At 48.5% G+C, this 19,307-nt stretch overlaps 1 protein-coding gene across 2 annotated transcripts in view; it reads right to left on the reverse strand.

The window, feature by feature from the left end:
- Window positions 1–8,308: 8,308 nt before the first annotated feature.
- GRK5 (G protein-coupled receptor kinase 5) overlaps window positions 8,309–19,307 on the reverse strand; it is a 76,283-nt gene continuing 65,284 nt past the window's right edge. For both annotated transcript variants that reach the window (XM_064144269.1, XM_064144270.1), the window contains 4 exons: window positions 16,288–16,425; window positions 11,412–11,549; window positions 10,504–10,635; window positions 8,309–8,699 (listed from right to left, as the gene is read on the reverse strand). In XM_064144269.1, coding sequence (XP_064000339.1) covers window positions 8,601–8,699; window positions 10,504–10,635; window positions 11,412–11,549; window positions 16,288–16,425 — 507 coding nt within the window. In that variant the 3' untranslated portion in view covers window positions 8,309–8,600. The remainder of the gene's footprint in view (window positions 8,700–10,503; window positions 10,636–11,411; window positions 11,550–16,287; window positions 16,426–19,307) is intronic.

The following is a 19,307-nucleotide window of genomic DNA, read 5'->3' on the forward strand; positions in this document are numbered from 1 at the left end:
TGAGCTTGCTGATAGGGAGAGCGATCAGCTGCACGGAGGGTGATGAGGAAGGAAACCAAATCTGCCATCAGGTGTTTGTTCCCTGGGAGTGAAGCTTCTCTACAGGGCTGCTAACTCTCCAAAGACCTGGAGTTAGAATCATAGAATGGTTGGAAGAGATCTCAAAGATCATCCAGCTTCAACTCCTCTGCCATAGGCAGGGAGACCTTCCACTAGAACAGGTCGCTTAAGGCCTTAGCCAACTTGGCTTTGAGCACCTCCAGGGAGGTTGTGGAGCACAGAATGTGTTCCACCACCTCCCTGGGCAACCTGTGCCAGTGTCTCACCACCCTCACTGCAAACAACTTCTTCCTAGCATCCAATTTCAATGTTCCTTCTGCCAGTTTAAACCCATTACTCCTCATCCTCTCATTACAAGACCTTGTCAATAGTTCCTCTCCAGCTCTCCTGTAGCCCCCTTTAGATACTGGAAGGCCACTCCAAGGTCTCCTTGAAGCCTTCTCTTCTCCAGGCTGCAGAGCCCCAACTCTCATAGCCTGTCCTCATAGCAGAGCTGCTCCAGTTCCCCCCACCCCTGGAGCCTATAGACCCCAGGCATGTGGTTCCTCTTTTGTTTCCCCAGCTTGGAAGTGCACTGACCCCATCTCTGCATCTTTGTGGCTTCATACAGCATCTCCCTCAATTTGTACCTAGGGATTCATTCATGGGCTTGGCCAAGAGAGTTGACCCAACCAATGGGGTTTTGTTCCCTTCTTCATACCTATTTATTGCCAACACTAAAAAAGAGAGGCAGTGTCCATGTGAATGCTGCAACTGCTCAAGTAAGAAAAGAATACCTCAACATTTGCTCTGCCACCTCACCTTCTGTTGGAGAGGTCTTTACTGAGGCACCCTGCATGCACTTTCAGTGGCCCTAAGGAACTAAGACCAACTAATAACAAAACAAAGAGCCCTAATTTACCAGAGCAGTCTCCCTAGGCATATAAATAAGAGCAGCTGCATTAAGCCTCTTTCACCTAAGTAATAATACAAAGAGTTGCTATTGATCAGTTTATGCACAGGCTCCAAAGTGCCTTCCATTGAGAGGCAGAGAGCATCACTCTGCGGCTGTGAGTGGGCACAGGGGTTTGCCCAAGGCAGTCAAGGCAAAACATGGGCAGAACAGGACTGCAATCCACTACTTCTGCCTCTAGTACCCCAACCAAGGAGGCCATGGATGTGCCAGCATATTGATTGCAGTGAGCAGGCAGCAGTCTGTCTAAACCAGTTTGTTTGCCTGAAGCCCATTTGTCAGCACAGCAGCTTAGCTGCGTTTGCATTATGACAGAGATGGTTGGGGGTGGGGAGGTGAAAATATCAGTGGGGCACACCCTTAGCTTCCACCTTCTTCAATGGGCTTCCCAAAGGAAGTCATTTGCAAAATTCTCTGTTTTTTGGCAGTTGAGGACAGAAAGTTATGGCCAGGCAGCACTGCAACATGATTTAGGATAGAAGACTGTGTCCTGCTTGGCACAAAACAGAGAAGAACTGATTCACATTTAGAAGCATAGAAACAACCAGGTTGGAAGAGACCTCCAAGAGCATCCAGTCCAACTTTTCACCCAGCCCTGTCCAATCAACCAGACCATGGCACTAAGTGCCTCATCCAGTCTTTTCTTGAACACCTCCAGGGACGGCAACTCCACCACCTCCCTGGGCAGCCCATTCCAATGCCAATCACTCTCTCTGGCAAGAACATCCTCCTAAGTTTAGGTAGGCCTTCTCTTGGGGTGTTAGTCATTATAATTCTTAATCTGAGTAATTTGTAGTAGTTTAAATTGCAGGTCATACTCATGAGAGGCTTGAGATGGACAGCTCTGGAATCTTCTGTTTCCTATGGTACCACTGAACAGACTCAGTTCTCCCCAACTTCATTTCCAAATGTGTCTTCCTGCAGCCTGGGACGTACTAGGACCATCCTTGGGCAGAAGAGCCTTTAAGTCTGGACTTCTAGAGCTCCTGCTGGTCACTTGGTGTTTCATGAAGGGAGATGGTCTACATCCCAGGGGGCAGACTAACCCCCAAGGATGCTCCTTCCAATAGAAGTCCAATCTTTTCAAAGACATGCCAAGGAATGCCTGAGGAATGATCTCCTCTGCCCTGGGAGACTTAAGTGTGGGTTACCAATATGAATTAAAAAAGAGAAAGTCATAATCAGAGCTAACTGGAGCAGAGGTTAAGACACCCTTGTCTTGTCCACAACGAAGCCAGGGCTTGTGGCCATCCCTTCCATGGATGTCCACAAGAAGCAGCAGCTGTGCTGTAAGGCTGTGCATTTATTGCTCTTCCAGAAAAGAGGGACCCTACATAGGGACCTCCAGACTGGGGTTCAGGTTCATGGGAACAGAGACCTGTGTGATGGCTGAGTGGATACAGACTGCCCCACCTGGCCCTCCCAGAGGCGATGTCCTCGAGCCACAGGCCAGAGCCTATGCTTTGATATCACCTTGTGTGTGCAGTTCCCAGCTTGCTCAGAAACCCTGGCAGCAACACATGGTGACCCAAGGAAGGCTGTGCAGCAGCGTGTGATAGAATCATAGAGCCATAGAATCGACCAGGTTGGAAGAGACCTCCAAGATCATCCAGTCCAGCTTTTCACCCAGCCCCATCCAGGCAACTAGACCATGGCACTAAGTGCCTCATCCAGGCTTTGCTTGAACACCTCCAGGAATGACAACTCCATCACCTCCCCAGGCAGCCCATTCCAATGCCAATCACTCTCTCTATGAAGAACTTCTTCCTAACATCCAGCCTAGCTCTTCCCTGGCACAACTTGAGACTGTGTCCCCTTGTTCTATAGCTGGATAACTGCCATGGGACAGCTGCTGAAGATGCACACATTAGGGGAGCTTTCACACTCTTCTCCAGAGCTCACAACTTTTCTGCCTTCCTTGTCCTGCCCATGGTTTTGTTAGCATTACAGACTGGTATCCGTTTTTAAGCTGGGGCATCTCTACTGAGATCAACAGCAAGTGAATTCGAAAGAGGAAGCTTTTGACAGCTGAAGCAAAGGACCTAAGCTGGATCCTTAAGCCTAAAGTCTGGTTGGATGACATTAAGCATCACAGAATCAGAGAATCAGTCAGGGTTGGAAGAGACCACAAGCATCATCTAGTTCCAACCCTCCTGCCATGGCCAGGGACACCCTACCCTAGATCAGGCTGGCCACAGCCTCATCCCACCTGGCCTTAAACACCTCCAGGGATGGGGCCTCAACCACCTCCCTGGGCAACCCATTCCAGGCTCTCACCACTCTCATACTGAAGAGGCAGACTTCAATCAGATGCTTTACTGAGTCAAGTTTGATTCCCCCACTGCTGATGCCACTCTGACCCACAGCTTCTGGGGCAGGGAATGGCTGTAAATTGGGATGGCATCAAACTGGTTTCATTGGACAGACAGTATTGGCCCTGGATTGCCATTCCCCAGGCACCCCTAAGCAGCAGGGCCAGAGCAAGGCTGCAATATTGAATTCTGCAGCTCCCTAATGCTTAGAACCATAGAATCAACCAGGTTGGAAGAGACCTCCAAGCTCATCCAGTCCAACCTAGCACCCAGCCCCATCCAGTCAACCAGACCATGGCACCAAGTGCCTCATCCAGTCTCTTCTTGAAAACCTCCTGTTTGGTTTGATTATTGTCACACACTTCTGAGCTCCTCAAGCAGGTTTTCATTTTGAAACAACAAGTGAGTCATGCCCATTCTTGTTAAAGAAAAACCCAACCTCCTCAGAGATAATCCAGGTCAAGAGTGCACATGTAGGAGTTGATGATTTGCTATTTTTCCCCTTCATTATGCCTTTGTTTAAAAAAAAAAATACCCAAACAACCAAGAACCAACCAGAGAGGAGAAAAAAAATGCTACAAGACTGAAGCGAGCCTTGAGACACTGCAGAACGAGAACAGCAATCATCTGAACTAGAGAAGCTCATGAAATAATTAGTGCTCATCAGATTACTCAGTAAATATTCACAAGGGGAAAAAAGAAGTATGCATGGACAGCTCAGGATCAGATTGCATAACATCTCTGATTCTTGAAAAGAGCAAAGTTTGCTCCTCTGTCTATTTAAAACAAGCAACCAGAGCCAAACATAAGCATGTTTTGGAAAGAACTTGCACTGGAACTGGAAAGGAGAGATGAGAACTTAGTCTGGAAAGCCATTCAAGAACTGCTCCTTAGCTGTGTGTAAACCCACCTCAGGATCTATCCATGTGGAATCAAAATACTTAAAACTTCAAGGCAAATGCTCTCCAAGGCTGGATGATGAAACCAGGAGGCTGGTTTTAGCCAGAGGTCCTGAACACACACACACACACACACACACACACACAAAAACTCCTGCTGAAGTTTGGCTTCACAGAGCCAAGTGTCTGTGGAAGCTGTGCAGGACATTGCCTTGGCAGGGCTTCAGCCTTGAGTTCTAAGCTCAGCCTGCACCTGGTTATATAGTGGAAGTGAGAGGAGTGTGCTCACACTCCAGCCTTGAGCACAAGGTGAGCTGATTGATTAGAACACACACACACACACATGCATGCACACACACAGAGACAAGGAGGAGGAAATAATAAGCAAGAAAACCCTGCAGGTTTTGCTGCTGCAGGCAAACCCTGACTAGAAGATTCTCAGGACTGTTCATTATCACAAGTGGCGTATGACAGCACTGAACTTCCCAAGGCTTGGATACTGTTTAAGGTTTATCAGGATAGCAACACAAAGTTTGTCAGGATGCAGCAAGAATCCTCCCTCAGCTGCTCTTATTTTCTGTTTCTCCCCTTACTCACTCACTGCTCCCAAGGAGCTGGGATCCAGAGGGACTTCCTCCCAGCCTCGATGCTTCAGATGTGCATAAACATCCTTCTTCCACACCAGCTTGAGGATTCAGAATGTCTAGCTCTAGCACAATGTCCTCCAAGCAGAAGGACTCAGTGAATGCAGCTGTTAACAGTCAGGGAGTTTACACTGACCCTATGTCTCCACTGTTAAAGTCCCAAAGCTGCTGAGTAAGAACTGCCCCAACTGAAAGGAGAGCAGGAGGAGACACAGTTGCTACCATTCACTGGTGTGATAAAACCCCCACATGTAGCACTAGTTAAGGCTAAGAGCATCTAAGAGGTGTGAGGTCATCTACAATCTGTATCTGCAATTCATCTACCAGTTGCATTCATGGCTTTGTTATTAGGATTTTATCTCCCAAGTGGGAGATGGGAAAGAAAGAAAGAAAACTTAGTCTTCGTGTGCCAGGTTGATAATTTAGGAGGTGAAGCCCTTGGGCCAATAGCTGCAGCTTTATTAGAGTGTTCCAATGAAGGATGAATGGGCCAAGCCTTCCCCCAACTGCCTTTTTTTCCCTTCCTCATGGTGGTAGGCAGACACTACCAGCCACACTTTTCTGATGGCAGGATGCACTCACCTGTTGCTGCCAAGGCATGCAATGGCAGCAGTGGAAGAAAGAGTGCAGTATCTCACTCTGCCTCCCATCCAGCACCCTCTTCCCCTAGCATGAGTGTAGGGGCTGGAGTCAGCTGAGGGTGCACAAACCTGTTGTGTGCTGTAATGTCAGAGGGTGATGTCTCAGAGTGATAGAAACAGGCTGGAGCTTCACAACAGTGGCAGCCCTCTAAGAAGAACTACAATGTGTCCTCTCTTACACATATTGTCTGGCTGAGATTAGCCCTTCCACTTTGCACCTACATTGTTTGAAATCTGGTGAAATCCCACAGATGATTGAAGAAGGCCTGGAGAACCTCTCAGAACAAGTGTGTCTTGATCCACAGCATGATTGCAGCTGGCTTAGGTACAGGCCATGAGAACAGAAGCAGAGGTAAGAGCCCTAATTCTGTATAGAAGCTTTTTACCTCTACAGTATTTCATTCCTCTCATGGCAGAAAGCTGAGGCCATTTATAGATTTAGTTTGTAGTTGATACAGAGAGAGAAAATGACTCAGAACTCTCATCTATTACTGTCTTGCTAAAATATTGCATCTTCTGCAAGGTCTGCAGTGCCATCATCTGACACAGGAAAGTGGCTGAAACTCTCCCTCAGCACCTTCAATACAGGGAAAAGAAATGTTTGGACCACACTGATCTGAAGGACAAATAACATCCCCTTGGTGATACTGTGGCACACTGGACCAGCTGCACTACTATTGATGTCCAGGGAGGTTGGAGGCTTTCAAAAGGATGTGGACTTGCACCTCAACATATCTGACTCCTGGCAAGGGGGCCAAAGCCTCATCTTCCTTCCTCAACTTTTCTCTGTCTGCTTCTTTGCACAAGTCCTGTCCCTCTTTTGTCTCTCCCTCGTGACCTGAAGCTGTTTTCAGTATGGAATTACTGTGCCTTTCTCCCTCAGACATTTGCCACTGCCAGCCTGCACTGTTCTCCCCTCGCTGCATTGGCCAGGCAGAACATACACAGAATAGTCTAGTGGATTTGGGCTGTTCCACTGCAACAGTGCCTGCTCATACCCTGGGGTAACTGCACTGTTAGCCAACAGGGTTTTAGACAAACCAGGCTGCTCCTGATGCCCCTAAGGTGTAAAACCATCAGTGTCCTCTAGCCAACACTGTCCAGAGCATGGTGACCAAACATTGCTTCAGACCATGCTGGGCTGCAGAGGTTGTGCCTGCACTTGGTGGGGGGTGACAAAGGTTTTCCAATTCCTGTTGAAGAAAGGCAACCATATTTTTGTCCTGATGTCCTCAGTAAGAACTGGAAATGGCACACATGAGAAGAGCATGATTCTGAGGTACTGCTGCTGATCCCTTCCACTAGTGGGAACAATGTTTTCATCAATGCTTAAAGGAGCCCTGACAAAGAACGATGGAACCAAAAGGAGGAGGTGTTAGTTAGTAACTGATGTTTTTATTCAATTAAGTTGAAGACCTAATTGAGGGCATGAGTCATGGTGTGTTGGGCACGACATGGGGAAGTGCACTAAGCACACACAACCTAGGAGTTCTACTACTGCTCAAAAGCAGCTCAGATCCTGCTCTGAACCTCCACAGTTCAGCTCTAAAGAGCTGTTGTGAATCTCCTCACAGTCAGTACAAAGCAGACTACTGAATTTCTCTCTTGCTACCTGTTTGAGATTAGCAACTGTGGAAAGGCCTTGGAGAACCCTTTGAGTTTTGCTCTCCTTTCAGCAGGTGCAGCTTTCAAGTCAGTCATAGAATCATAGAATCAACCAGGTTGGAAGAGACCTCCAAGATCATCCAGTCCAACCTAGCACCCAGCCCCATCCACTCCACCAGACCATGGCACTAAATGTCTCATCCAGTCCTCTCCTGAACACCTCCAGGGACAGTGACTCCCTTGCAAAACAAAAGGTCGTTTGCTTTCATGGTCACCTCTCGTTCAGTTTTGTTCTTGCTGTCACTAGAAAACAACACAAATAACCAGTGGAGGAGGACAGCTTGAAAAAAAAAGGAGTTCCAGGGGGAAGTACAGGCTGGATGTTAGGAGGAAGTTGTTGGCAGAGAGAGTGATTGGCATTGGAATGGGCTGCCCAGGGAGGTGGTGGAGTCACTGTCCCTGGAGGTGTTCAAGCAAAGCCTTAGTGCCATGGTCTAGTTGACTGGCTAGGGCTGGGGCATAGATTGGACTGGATGATCTTGGAGGTCTCTTCCAACCTGGTTGGTTCTATGATTCTAACTAAAAATGCTGTTGATGAGCTAACAATGTCAGCACACATCTCAGCTGTGCTGCTCCCATGACATCCCAACCCTCAGGTGTAACATTCTTGAATGCATCAGAGCCTTGGCTTTCTGCATGGAACATGAGACACCTACAAACTAGCAAGGAGGAGAACTGGATGCAGTGTTGCTGTAAACCCAACAGCCAGGGGCCAGAGGAACTGCTCCACACAAAGGCATGGCAGCAAAGCCCAGTCTGAATAAAGTCATTTAGGAATAATCTAGATTTTACTAAAAGGAAATGATTCCTCCTTTGAGGCTCTGGTTTGGTTTTTGTTTTTTTTTTGAGGGGGTCTTTTTTGTTGCTGTTTGTTTGGTTTTGTCTCTTTTTTTTGTTGTTGTGTGTGTGTTTTTCTTTAAAATAATAATAATAAAAAAAAGAAAAGTACTTAAAACACATGGCTTTACAGCTGCTGCTTGGAAAATATACACCTCCAAAGTCTGACTCTCGTTTAAATACAAATGTACAAAATGTAAACTGAGACAGATATAGAGAAATTTACAAAACTTTCCTTTTAAAAAGAATAAAGACCAAAATTCAGTTCTAGGAAGGATGCTATTTAAATACGTGCAAGTAGTCATGTTCATTGGGTTTCTATTGCAATGTTCTAAAGAGACAAACTTGATTTCACACAGTCTTGAGTGCCACCTCCAGAAACAGACCTGAGTGGAAAAAAATTCTTCTTCAAAGGTGAGGCTCCACTGGAAGGAATGGACAGAAAAATCTCTGCATTGGGGGGTGGGGTTGGGGGGGGAAGAGCTTTCATTTTTCCTTTTCACTTGGTGGTGGAGGCTCTCTCATCCATAGAAGCTCCATAGATGGTAGTGGAAGGATGCAACAGGTGGTTTGAGACAACTGAGCTGGAACTAGCTGCTTCCAGTGGAGTTTGAACTTACGTGGTTGGAATTTATGTGGTGATTGAAAGTGGCCTTTGAATTTGAAGAACTCTTTGAATTGTTCTGATGCTGTAAGAAAAAAGGAAGACAAACAACAATTAGGTTCCCAGAATGTGTCGTGCTTTCTTTTCAGTGAGTCACAGAATGGTAGAGGTTGGAGGGGACCTCCAGAGATCATCAATAGTCCAACCCCACTGCCAAAAGCAGGATCCCCTAGGAATCACTCTGAAATGACAGAATCACAGAATGTCAGGGGCTGGAAGGGACCTTGAAAGCTCATCCAGTCCAACTCCCCTGCCAGAGCAGGATCACCTAAGGTAGTCCACACAGGAGCACATCCAGGCAGGTTTTGAAAGTCTCCAGAGGAGACACCACAAGCCCCTGGGCAGCCTGTTCCAGTGCTCTGCCACCCTCACTTTTAGTGCCACATTATTCATTCTGTGGTGATAATGTCCTGACTGGACTGAAAGACTTTTCTTTGAAGATCTTTGGGTGCAAAATGTTGTTCAGTTTCTTACCTGCATCCTCTCTGGGTCAGGAGGGCTATGGCAGTTCTTGAGGAACCATAGAGTTATAGAATGGTCTGGGTTGGAAGGGACCTCCAAAGATCACCCAGTCCAACCCTCCTGCAGTCAGCAGGAACATCCTCAACTACATCAGGTTGCCCAGAGCCCTGTCCAGCCTCACCTTGAATATCTCCATAGATGGGGTTTCAGCCACCTCCCTGGGCAACCTATTCCAGTGTTCCACTACCCTCACAGTAAAAAGCTTGTTCCTAACATCCATCCATCCATCCATCCATCCATCCATCCATCCTAACATAATCTTCTCTAGTTTGAAGCCATTGCCCCTTCATAACAGAGGTGCTCCAACCCCCTGATAATTTTTGTGGCCCTCCTCTGGACCTGCTCCATCAATTCTGCATGCTTCCTGTGTTGAGAGCTCCAGAGTTGGATGCAGTACTCCAGGTGAGGTCTGACCAGAGCAGATCAGAGCAGAGCAAAGTGGCAGAATCCTCTCTCTAGATCTGCTGGCCACACTGTGCAGCCCAGGATGTGATTTGCCTTCTGGGCTGCAAGCTCACACCAACTGCTCATACCCAGCTTCTCACCCAGCAGAACCACCAAGTCCTTTCCACAGGGCTGCTTTCTATCTTCTCATCCCCTAGTCTGTAACAATAGTGCAGCTGCAGGGCCCTGCCCTTGCCCTTGGTGAAGGGCCCATCTTTCCAGCTTGTCCAGGTCCCGCTGGATGACATCCATGCAGCAGAGAAGACTCTCTTGAGATCCAGGAGTCAATTCCCTGCAAAATGTCAGTATCTGCTAAAGCTGACTAATAGAGAGGCTACCTGACAGTGCTCAGGCATGGCTCTAACTCTGTAGGGATAGGTGAGCCTAAGAATGCTGCTTAGACCTGCAAGTGGTGCCATGCTCCCTCATGGTGCATGGTGTATTGTCTGTTCTGTTCTCTTCTCTGGTGTCTTGGTTTCCTGCCACGAATACCTCACTTGGAATTACTTTTCCTTCTTTGTTTGTTTGTTTTCTTTTTCCTAAACACATAAATCAAGGCTATGCCACAAGGAACTTACTAAAACCATACAGCAATTTCAAAAGGCATTTCAACAGGTCAACAAGAACAAAAACAAACAGGTTGGATATAAGCTTTTCAGTTGCTGGAAACGAAGCTCCTGAACAACACTGCAAGTTCTGGTGGTAAAAAACAATCCCAAGAGCCAGGAAACTACCAAGTAAGTGTGCCAAACAGCTCTCTCCAAGATGCACTTTATTTCTCCTAGCAAAACTACCACCAGAACATGGCTGTGGCACTGGGAATCTATGGGGAGATTCCACCTCTTAGATGCAAAAGACCTCACCTGTCGCTTAAATATTCTCTGCAGCAGTCCTTTCTTGGGTGGCTCTGGGGGGTAGCTTTTGTTTAGGTCTGGTGAAATAGTACCATTTGGTCCAAATACATTCAGTTCTTTGAAACACTCTGTTTCTATCATCTAGTGGAATAAAAAAGAAAGAAGAGAAAAGAAAAGAGGGAGGGGGGAAATTATACATCTGCATTGAATGTATTCCAGGTTGTTTAAAGTCAGGATCAGGACCAGAAGCTGAGCAATATATTAAGAGAGGGCAGCTGAGTTCCTGTTGGGTTGCATGAAAAGGAGAGGCTGAGTCTGTTCTGCATGTTTGCAGCTCAGTTGTCTTAGAAGCTGCCCCATAAAGCTTCCTTTTAGCACTGTGGAGAACATTGGGTAAGGGCAGGCACACTCACCAAATCCCAGCTATTAGCACCCCATTGCACAAGGGGATCTGCTGTTTGATCCACAGCTGGATTATGAAATCAGCTCTTGGCTGTATTTTGATATCAAAGAGAAACAAAGACCAAGATCTAGAAACCTTGGAGCAGTTCAAAGTCCAGAGTAAACCTCTGCAGCTGGGACCCACTGCAGGTACTTAACACTGGGTGAGATCAGGATCACCAAGAAGAAGCCTCCCATTAGGACTTCCAGACATCCCACAGGAGTTCCTGAGAAGGAAGTACAGTAGGATCCTTGCCAATCTATACAAATATGCAGAGCCAACAGATACAGTCACCTGGACCTGACATCTGTGGTACATTACAGAACTTGAAAGAGGCCATTTGTAACTTATGAAAGCGTTAGAGTCTGGCAAGTTATCCAGTAGCTATATATTACTGGAAACACACAGCTCCTCTTAAACCATCTGTGTTAGGGAGTTTATTGGAGCAATTTTGCTGTGATCCATCCATCCTTACCTCATTTTGCCATGGAATAGACACTGATCCTGTGGAAAACTTGGAATAGAAATCATCATCTGTTTGGTCCAAGTTAACTCCTTTCACCGTGGAGAACTGCTCGATGTCCAAAACATCCTTGCAATATACTGCTCTGGGCTGTTTTGGGGGAGGATGGGAAGAGAAAAAAGAGAAGAAAAACAGCAAGAGAAAAAAAAAAATAGTTTTGATTCTGACCATGTGCTTGCATGCACAGATTCAGTCAAGTGAGATGCCCAACAACTGTCTGCGTCCTGCTCTTCCAGGCTTGCATGTCTACCATCAAAGCGTGACTTCACTCTAGGCACGTTAAGCTTCCCTCTTTGAAGTCCCTGAAGTAGCAGTGCAGCCAAACTGGGTTTTAGTCAGCCGTGTGATGGTTAAGAGGTGAGGGGGAGAGGACAGAAAGAGCAAGACAACGAAAGTCAGATCCTGCAGTAGTCTTTTTAGCGAGGGAACCACAGAAACTCAGAGTGTTTGTGGCTTGCATACTGGAGACAGCCCTGAGCGAGGACCTCAGGTAGAAATGTCCTGCTCAGATAGCTGTGGAGTTTGCAGCTTCAGAGGCTAAAGGAATGCATACTAATTGCTAAAGAAAACAGAAGAGGTTTGGCACTTTTCCATTGTTTTTATTAATGGCTCAGCTGCTGGAAGCTGCCCAGAATCACCTCTATTAACTCTCTTAACTTGGCTGCATTTCTTCCTATAGTGAAGTGGCTTTTGCCTTTTTAAACTACTTAATTTTCTGGGATGACAGAGACAGGACTCTGTGCAGTGGCACTGCTTTCAGCTCATATTCCAGCCCTCAGCCAGCAGAAATACTCATCACTGGCTACCTGTCACAATTAGTGTCATCATCTGTGTGCCTAGAGAGTGAAAAAGAGGAGGCTGAGGGGGGACCTCATTGTTGTCTACAACTACCTGAAGGGTCATAGTGGAGAGGCTGCTGCTGGGCTTTTCTCACAGGTAACTGGAGTCAGAACAAGGGGGAATGGCCTCAAGATGAGGCTGGGGAGGTTTAGATTGGACGTTAGGAACCAGTTTTTCATGGAGAGATTGGTCAGGGACTGGAATGAGCTGTCCAGGTAGGTGGTGGAGTCACCCACCCTTAATGTGTTTAAAGGTCTTTTGGATGTGGTGTTTGGGGATATGGTTGAATAGTTAATATAGGTGAATAGATTGATAGGCTGACTGATAGGTTGATATAGGTGAATAGAATCATAGGATCATAGAATCAAGAAGTTCGGAAGAGACCTCCAAGCTCATCTAGTCCAACCTAGCACCCAGCCCTGTCCAATCAACTAAACCACAGCACTAAGTGCCTCATCCAGTCTTTAATCTTGTAGAGTAGGGTTCTAGGTTGGACTTGGTGATCCTGAGGGGCTTCTCCAACCTGATTCTGTGATTCCCATCAACACCTTGATGAGCAGGAACAACTGAGGGGTGGCTTTTGCGACTGGCCTCACCTGCTGAACCGAAGCACACCTTAGAATCATAGAATCAACCAGGTTGGAAGAGACCTCCAAGATCATCCACTCCGACCTAGCACCCAACCCCATTCCAGTCAACTAGACCATGGCACTAAGTGCCTCATCCAGGCTTTGCTTCAACACCTCCAGGGACAGTGACTCCATCACCTCCCTGGGCAGCCCATTCCAATGCCAATCACTCTCTCTGTGAGGAACTTCCTCCTAACATCCAGCCTATACCTCCCATGGCACAACTTGAGACTGTGTCCCCTTGTTCTGTTGCTGGTTGCCTGGGGGAAGAGACCAACCCCACCTGGCTACAGCCTCCCTTCAGGTAGTTGTAGGCAGCAATGAAGTTCCCCCTGAGCCTCCTATTCTCTAGGCTAAACAACCCCAGCTCCCTCAGCCTCTCCTGTCCACCACAGCACAACAACTGCGCAGTCCAGGGGTCCAGCTGCTCAGTGTTTCATCTAGAGCAGCATGACCAAACAAACCAATCAGATCCCTAGCAGCAGTCCTGTATGCTAGAGGCTGCATCCCTCCACATTCCTGACGGCTGCAATCCACAACATTTTTGTGGGGACAGAATAGTCTAGAAGAGGACTGAGAGACGTGGATTGGATTACAGCCTCTGCCACTGGCTGTATAGCCCTGGGTGATTCAGCTGACTTCAGTAAAGCCTCGGAAATCTAGGGACGAAGTGCCAAACAAATTAAATTAGGGGCAGCTCTTGAGTTCCCAATAAATAGCCATAAAAATTTATGTGCCTCTGCTTTAGCAAATACATCTGTAAGAGGTGCCTCCTAGGCCTTACATGCCACAGTTAAGCTTTTAATGTGCTCTGGCTGATCTCAAAGCCCAGACCAGAACTGTCTCATTTTCTACATCAGAAAAGAAATAGTAGCTTGTCTCCTATTTCTTCCCACTGAAGCAGGTCGTAACACCACGGGGCTAATTGGCAGGAGGAACCAGGCCACACAGTAAAACGTAAAGCAAAACCAGAGCAGCTAAAGTAAACTTTTGCAGCCTTCAAACCACTTTGGTTTGGTCGAGTTTGCAGCGACACGAACGAGAGCTGCCAAGATGTTACTTTCCTTAATAGGTTAAAATGGCAGTGTTTACTTAGAACCATATGGGAGCTTTAAGAGTGGAAGGTCTGGCCAGAAAGAAAGCCCTGCAGGAAGAAAATAATCAGATAACTCGGTGAGCTGAGGGAGAGAGCCATCCCACAAAAGGGGGGGAAAAAGTTTGTTGTTGCCAACGGAACAAAGGCTTCCAGTATGTGCGAGGCTGGTGTGCAACCCTGAGCAAGGACTCTCTTGCTGGGCTCCATGCCCCACACGCAGCTAAAAAGCTCAAAATGCTCTCTCAGGTTCAAGTCACCTCCTCTGCAATCAGATCACAGTATCACAGTATCATCAGGGTTGGAAGAGACCTCAGAGATCATCAAGTCCAACCCTTTAGCACAGAGCTCAAGGCCAGACCATGGCACCAAGTGCCACGTCCAATCCTGCCTTGAACAGCCCCAGGGACGGCGACTCCACCACCTCCCCGGGCAGCCCATTCCAGTGTCCAATGACTCTCTCAGTGAAGAACTTTCTCCTCACCTCCAGCCTAAATCTCCCCTGGTGCAGCCTGAGGCTGTGTCCTCTTGTTCTGGTGCTGGCCACCTGAGAGAAGAGAGCAACCTCCTCCTGGCCACAACCACCCCTCAGGTAGTTGTAGACAGCAATAAGGTCACCCCTGAGCCTCCTCTTCTCCAGGCTAACCAATCCCAGCTCCCTCAGCCTCTCCTCGTAGGGCTGTGCTCAAGGCCTCTCCCCAGCCTCGTCGCCCTTCTCTGGACACACTCAAGCATCTCAATGTCCCTCCTAAACTGGGGGGCCCAGAACTGAACACAGTACTTGATATCTGAAGCTGATTCAGGCTCTCTGTTACAGATGGCTGTTTTTCATGGTGATCCAGCCCATTCCTCAGCTCCACCAAGCTTTGGACTTTGCAATTCTGCTCTCACCTCAATTTATATATCTGCATATCTGTATGCATATGAGTGGCTTGCATCGCTGACTGCTTTGAGCACCACCTACCTGGTCCTGACCATACTTCTCACAGCACTGCTGTGGGGAAGGGAACACAAAGGTTCCCATTCTCAAGTTTGTTAACTGAGGCATCAACACAGGAGCACAGGATCACAGGCATGTGGCTGCCAGAGCCAGATTTCTAGCTCAGACATGAAACAATTCGGAACAGAGAAACTTAGCAGTGGAAGCTCTGAGTGGAGAAGTGAACATTCTAGGGATGGGACATACAATGCCAACAATGGATAAGTTCATGTAATTTCATTTGAGCATCAAGAGCTTTATGTCTGGAAGCAAAGCTTGGACCTTCCCCTCGCTGCTTCTGCTGTGCCTGCTGCTATCTTCCCCCTCTGCTGTTTTGGCGGCTGCTGCTGCTTTGCTGCCACTTGGTCCCTTCCCCATCTTCCTTAAGGTTATTGTATTTTCTGCAGTATTCTCCTTATACTGTTACATTTAGTTTAAACTTTAAAAAATACAATTTCTTTTTTCCTGACTTTCCAAAAACCCATGTTGTAGTGAGCTTACTCTACTGGGAGAAGGATTTGCCTAACCTGGGATAACAGGATGTCAGGGGCTGGGAGGGACCCAAAGAGATCATCCAGTCCAATCCCCCTGCCACAGCAGGGCCATACAATCTAGCTCAGGTCACACAAGAACACATCCAGACAGGTGCTGAAAGGCTCCAGAGAAGGAGACTCCACAACCTCTCTGGGCAGCCTATTCCAGTGCTCTGGGACCCTTACAATCAAGAAGTTCCCCTTTGTGATGAGGTGGAACCTCCTGTGCTGCAGCTTGCTTCCATTGCTCCTTGTCCTATCCCAGAGAGCAAGTGAGCAGGGTCTGTCCCCCCTTTCCTGACCCCCAGCCCTCAGACATTTATAAACATTTATTAGATCCTCTCTCAGACTTCTCCAGACTAAAAAGTCCCAGGTCCCTCAGCCTTAGTGCTCCAGTCCCCTAATCATCCTTGTAGCCCTCTGCTGGACCCTCTCCAGCAGATCCCTGTCCCTCTTAAACTGGGGAGACCAAAACTGAATGCAGATCCAATATTGCCTCCAGTGCCACCCAGGAAGATTGTGATAGAGTGGGAATTAGCCAAGCCCCAGGTTACCACCCTATCTGGATCTCACCCACCCCTGCACAGACACCTCTTACAGAGCAGCTCTCCTCCCCAGCCTCCCACAGGTGCTTATCACATCTTGCTAGGGCAGCTACCCAAGCAGAGAGTGAAGATGGCTCTGAGACTGAGAAGTTAGTTTAGAAAGGAAGCTGCTGAAAGAGGCCCCAGGGGGTTCTTCTTGTTGTACTTACATCAGGGACAAAGGGAGGGTCCAGCATTCCTGCTTCTAACCTCTTGAAGTTCATGCTCTTGAAGAAGGGGTGCCTCTTCACTTCTGCTGCTCCTTCCCCTTGGCATCCCAGCCGCTGCTTCACGTCTTTGGTGAGGAGCTGGAACGTGCCAAGAGGAACGGTAAGGGTGTGGGAAAAGCAAGAGCTCCACAGCCATATTTTCATCTCCACTCTGGTTTTAAAGCGTCCAGAGGCAAGCACAGAGGGCAATTGTAGTTGCTGTTACTTAATGGCTAAAGTTAAATTGGATTAGGACTGCGCTGTTCCACAGGCTGCTGGAACCCTCTGAAATTACCTGCTGAAGAGAGTTTGCAGTCAAAATAGAGACTGCTGCTTCTGCTTACTTTCAGTGAACACTTGCAAGATGTTTAGCATACCCCAATAACACAGACAGATGCATATTCGTAGGCCCCATGTGATTTTTCTCACTTCTGGGTTGCTTTATTTGATTGTTACTCTTGTAAGAATAACTTCCCCACATTGCTCAGGCCCCGAATGACTTCACTATCAAATTACATCTCCCTCCACCCACTGTAATGTATTTGTGCAACACATCGAACCAACTTTTGGTGCTCGTGGGCTTTTCTCTGCTACAGGCAAGGAGATTTTTGTCCACGGAGCCAGTATTGGTAATCATCCTCAATTCAGCCTCATTTGCTTTCAGAGGAGGGCAATGCACCACCTCTACCTGCTAGAATCATAGAATCAACCAGGTTGGAAGAGACCTCCAAGATCATCCAGTCCAACCTAGCACCCAGCCCCATCCTGTTCAGCTAGACCATGGCACTAAGTGCCTCATCCAGGCTTTTCTTGAACATCTCCAGGGATGGTGACTCCACCACCTCCCTGGACAGCCCATTCCAATGCCAATCACTCTCTCTGCCAACAACTTCCTCCTAACATCCAGCCTATACTTCCCCCATTACAACTTGAGACTGTGTCCCCTTGTTCTGTTGCTGGTTGCCTGGCAGAAGAGACCTACCCCCACCTGGCTACAACCTCCCTTCAGGTAGTTGTAGGCAGCAATGAGGTCACCCCTGAGCCTCCTCTTCTTTGCTACAGCAACTTCTGCCTGTTTCCTGGGTACCTGTAACGAAGCAATGGATGCTAACAGAACTCAGCATCCTTGCTCTACTAGATAAACAAGTCCATGAACACAGAGTGGCTGTAGGTTCCAGAAGACCTGGTGTGGATGGACTAATTGATCTGTAAGAGACCAGTTAATGGAAGAACCATTTTTGCACAGACTAGCTGGTGAATGAGGAGACACAGCGTCTAGTCAGATCTCCACCAAGATGCCTCTTGTAAATCACGTGTGTAGAGCCAAAGAAGCTCCATCAAAGTCTTAGGAGCTCACATCTAAGCAACTGAGGAGCCAGGCAGGCACCCCGCGGTGGCTCTGCGCTTCTCGTACCCTGCTTTCTGGATGGCTGCAGAAGGCAGGGGCTGAGCCAGCCTGCACTGACACCGAGACAGAGCAGGGCAGGGCAGAAGGAGGCAGAGGGCGGTAGTCAGCCCGGCGCAGGCTGAGGGATGCGCAGGTGCCGCCGGCGCCGCGGACCGCCGGGGGGCAGCAGAGGAAAGGGCAGCGCCTTGGGGCCGGGGCGGCGGCGGCAGCGAGGGGTGCGGGGCAAGTCACAGCCTTGGAGCTGCCTTGGGGACTCTTCCCCGGGGTAGGGCAGGCCTGGTGGGCGCCCGCGGGAGGAAAGGTTCATGCCTCACCTTCTGGTCTGCCCCCAGCTTCGCTGCTCCAAAGCCATGGAGCTGAAAGCAGGCAGCTGCCCCCCGCTGCCCGCTGCGGTGTGCCTTGTGCAGAGCAATGGCACTGCAGTGCTTGGTGAAGCTCCCCGGGGCGGCATGGGCTCCGCGGCCGGGCACGGCAGGGGCATGGCTTGGGTTCTCCGAGCATCCCTGCAATCACCTGGAAGAGGCTGGAGCCAGGTAGGGGCTGGGCTCTGCTCTCCAGTGACAAGTGATAGGACAAGAAACGGCCTCAAGGTGCACCAAGTGAGGTTTAAGTTGGGAAAGATTTGTCTCCTCAGTGAAGAAGCCCCCATCCCTGGAGGGATTTAAAAGCCCTGTACATGTGGTGCTGAACGACGTAATTTAGTGGGCACTTGGCAGTGCTGGGTTGGACTTGATGTCTTAAAGGGCTCTTCTAGACCATTCCATGATTCACTGCTATCCAAGCCTGTGAAGGGACTGAGCCTTTGGGCATCCCTCTGGATAAGTCCCTAGGGAGCTTACTGGCTGCACCTGACAGCCAAGGCAGTCAGCAAACTGAGCTGGAGCCTGGCTGGGGCTCACTTAGAACAGCAGGCAAATAGCTCCGGGAGGGTTGGAGAGGAAAAGAAATGCTGCAGGGGGGCAGGTAGACAATTCAGGGCAGCCCTGCAGGAGACTGGGAGCCAGGCACCTTCCTATCTAAGGCAGGGTTGTCTGGAGGTGTCACTTGCAGGTTTTCCAGCCCAGGGTATACCCCAGTACCCTCTGGTGTGGTGTTGTCTCAGCAGTGCCATCTCAGCGAGGAGGAACCTTGAAAGAGCTGTTTGTTGCTAGTGTGAGGTTGGTTATCTTCCATCTGGTGTCTGACTGCGGCTGAGTTTTCCTTTCCCTATCACGTGTTTCCAGGGTCACAGCTCTTTGGGCCTCTCTGAATGCTCTGCTACCCTCTGGGCATCAGTGGTTTTCTTATCTGACTTCCATATTCTGCTCACTTCTGCTTCTTTTTTTAATTCTTTAGTTTTCTTTGCTAGGGGCCACATTTTCTGCCTGAAATGGCAAATAGCTTTGGCCACCAGCGTGGCTCATGTCTGCATCCTCCAGCCACCAACATGGCCCATGTCTGCATCCTCCAGCCACCAACATGGCCCATGTCTGCATCCCCCAGCTGCCAGCCTGGCCCATGTCTGCATCCTCCAGCCACCAACATGGCCCATGTCTGCATCCTCCAGCTACCAGCCTGGCCCATGTCTGCATCC

Source organism: Pogoniulus pusillus, chromosome 6, assembly GCF_015220805.1.
Source record: "Pogoniulus pusillus isolate bPogPus1 chromosome 6, bPogPus1.pri, whole genome shotgun sequence".
NCBI lineage: Eukaryota > Metazoa > Chordata > Aves > Piciformes > Lybiidae > Pogoniulus > Pogoniulus pusillus.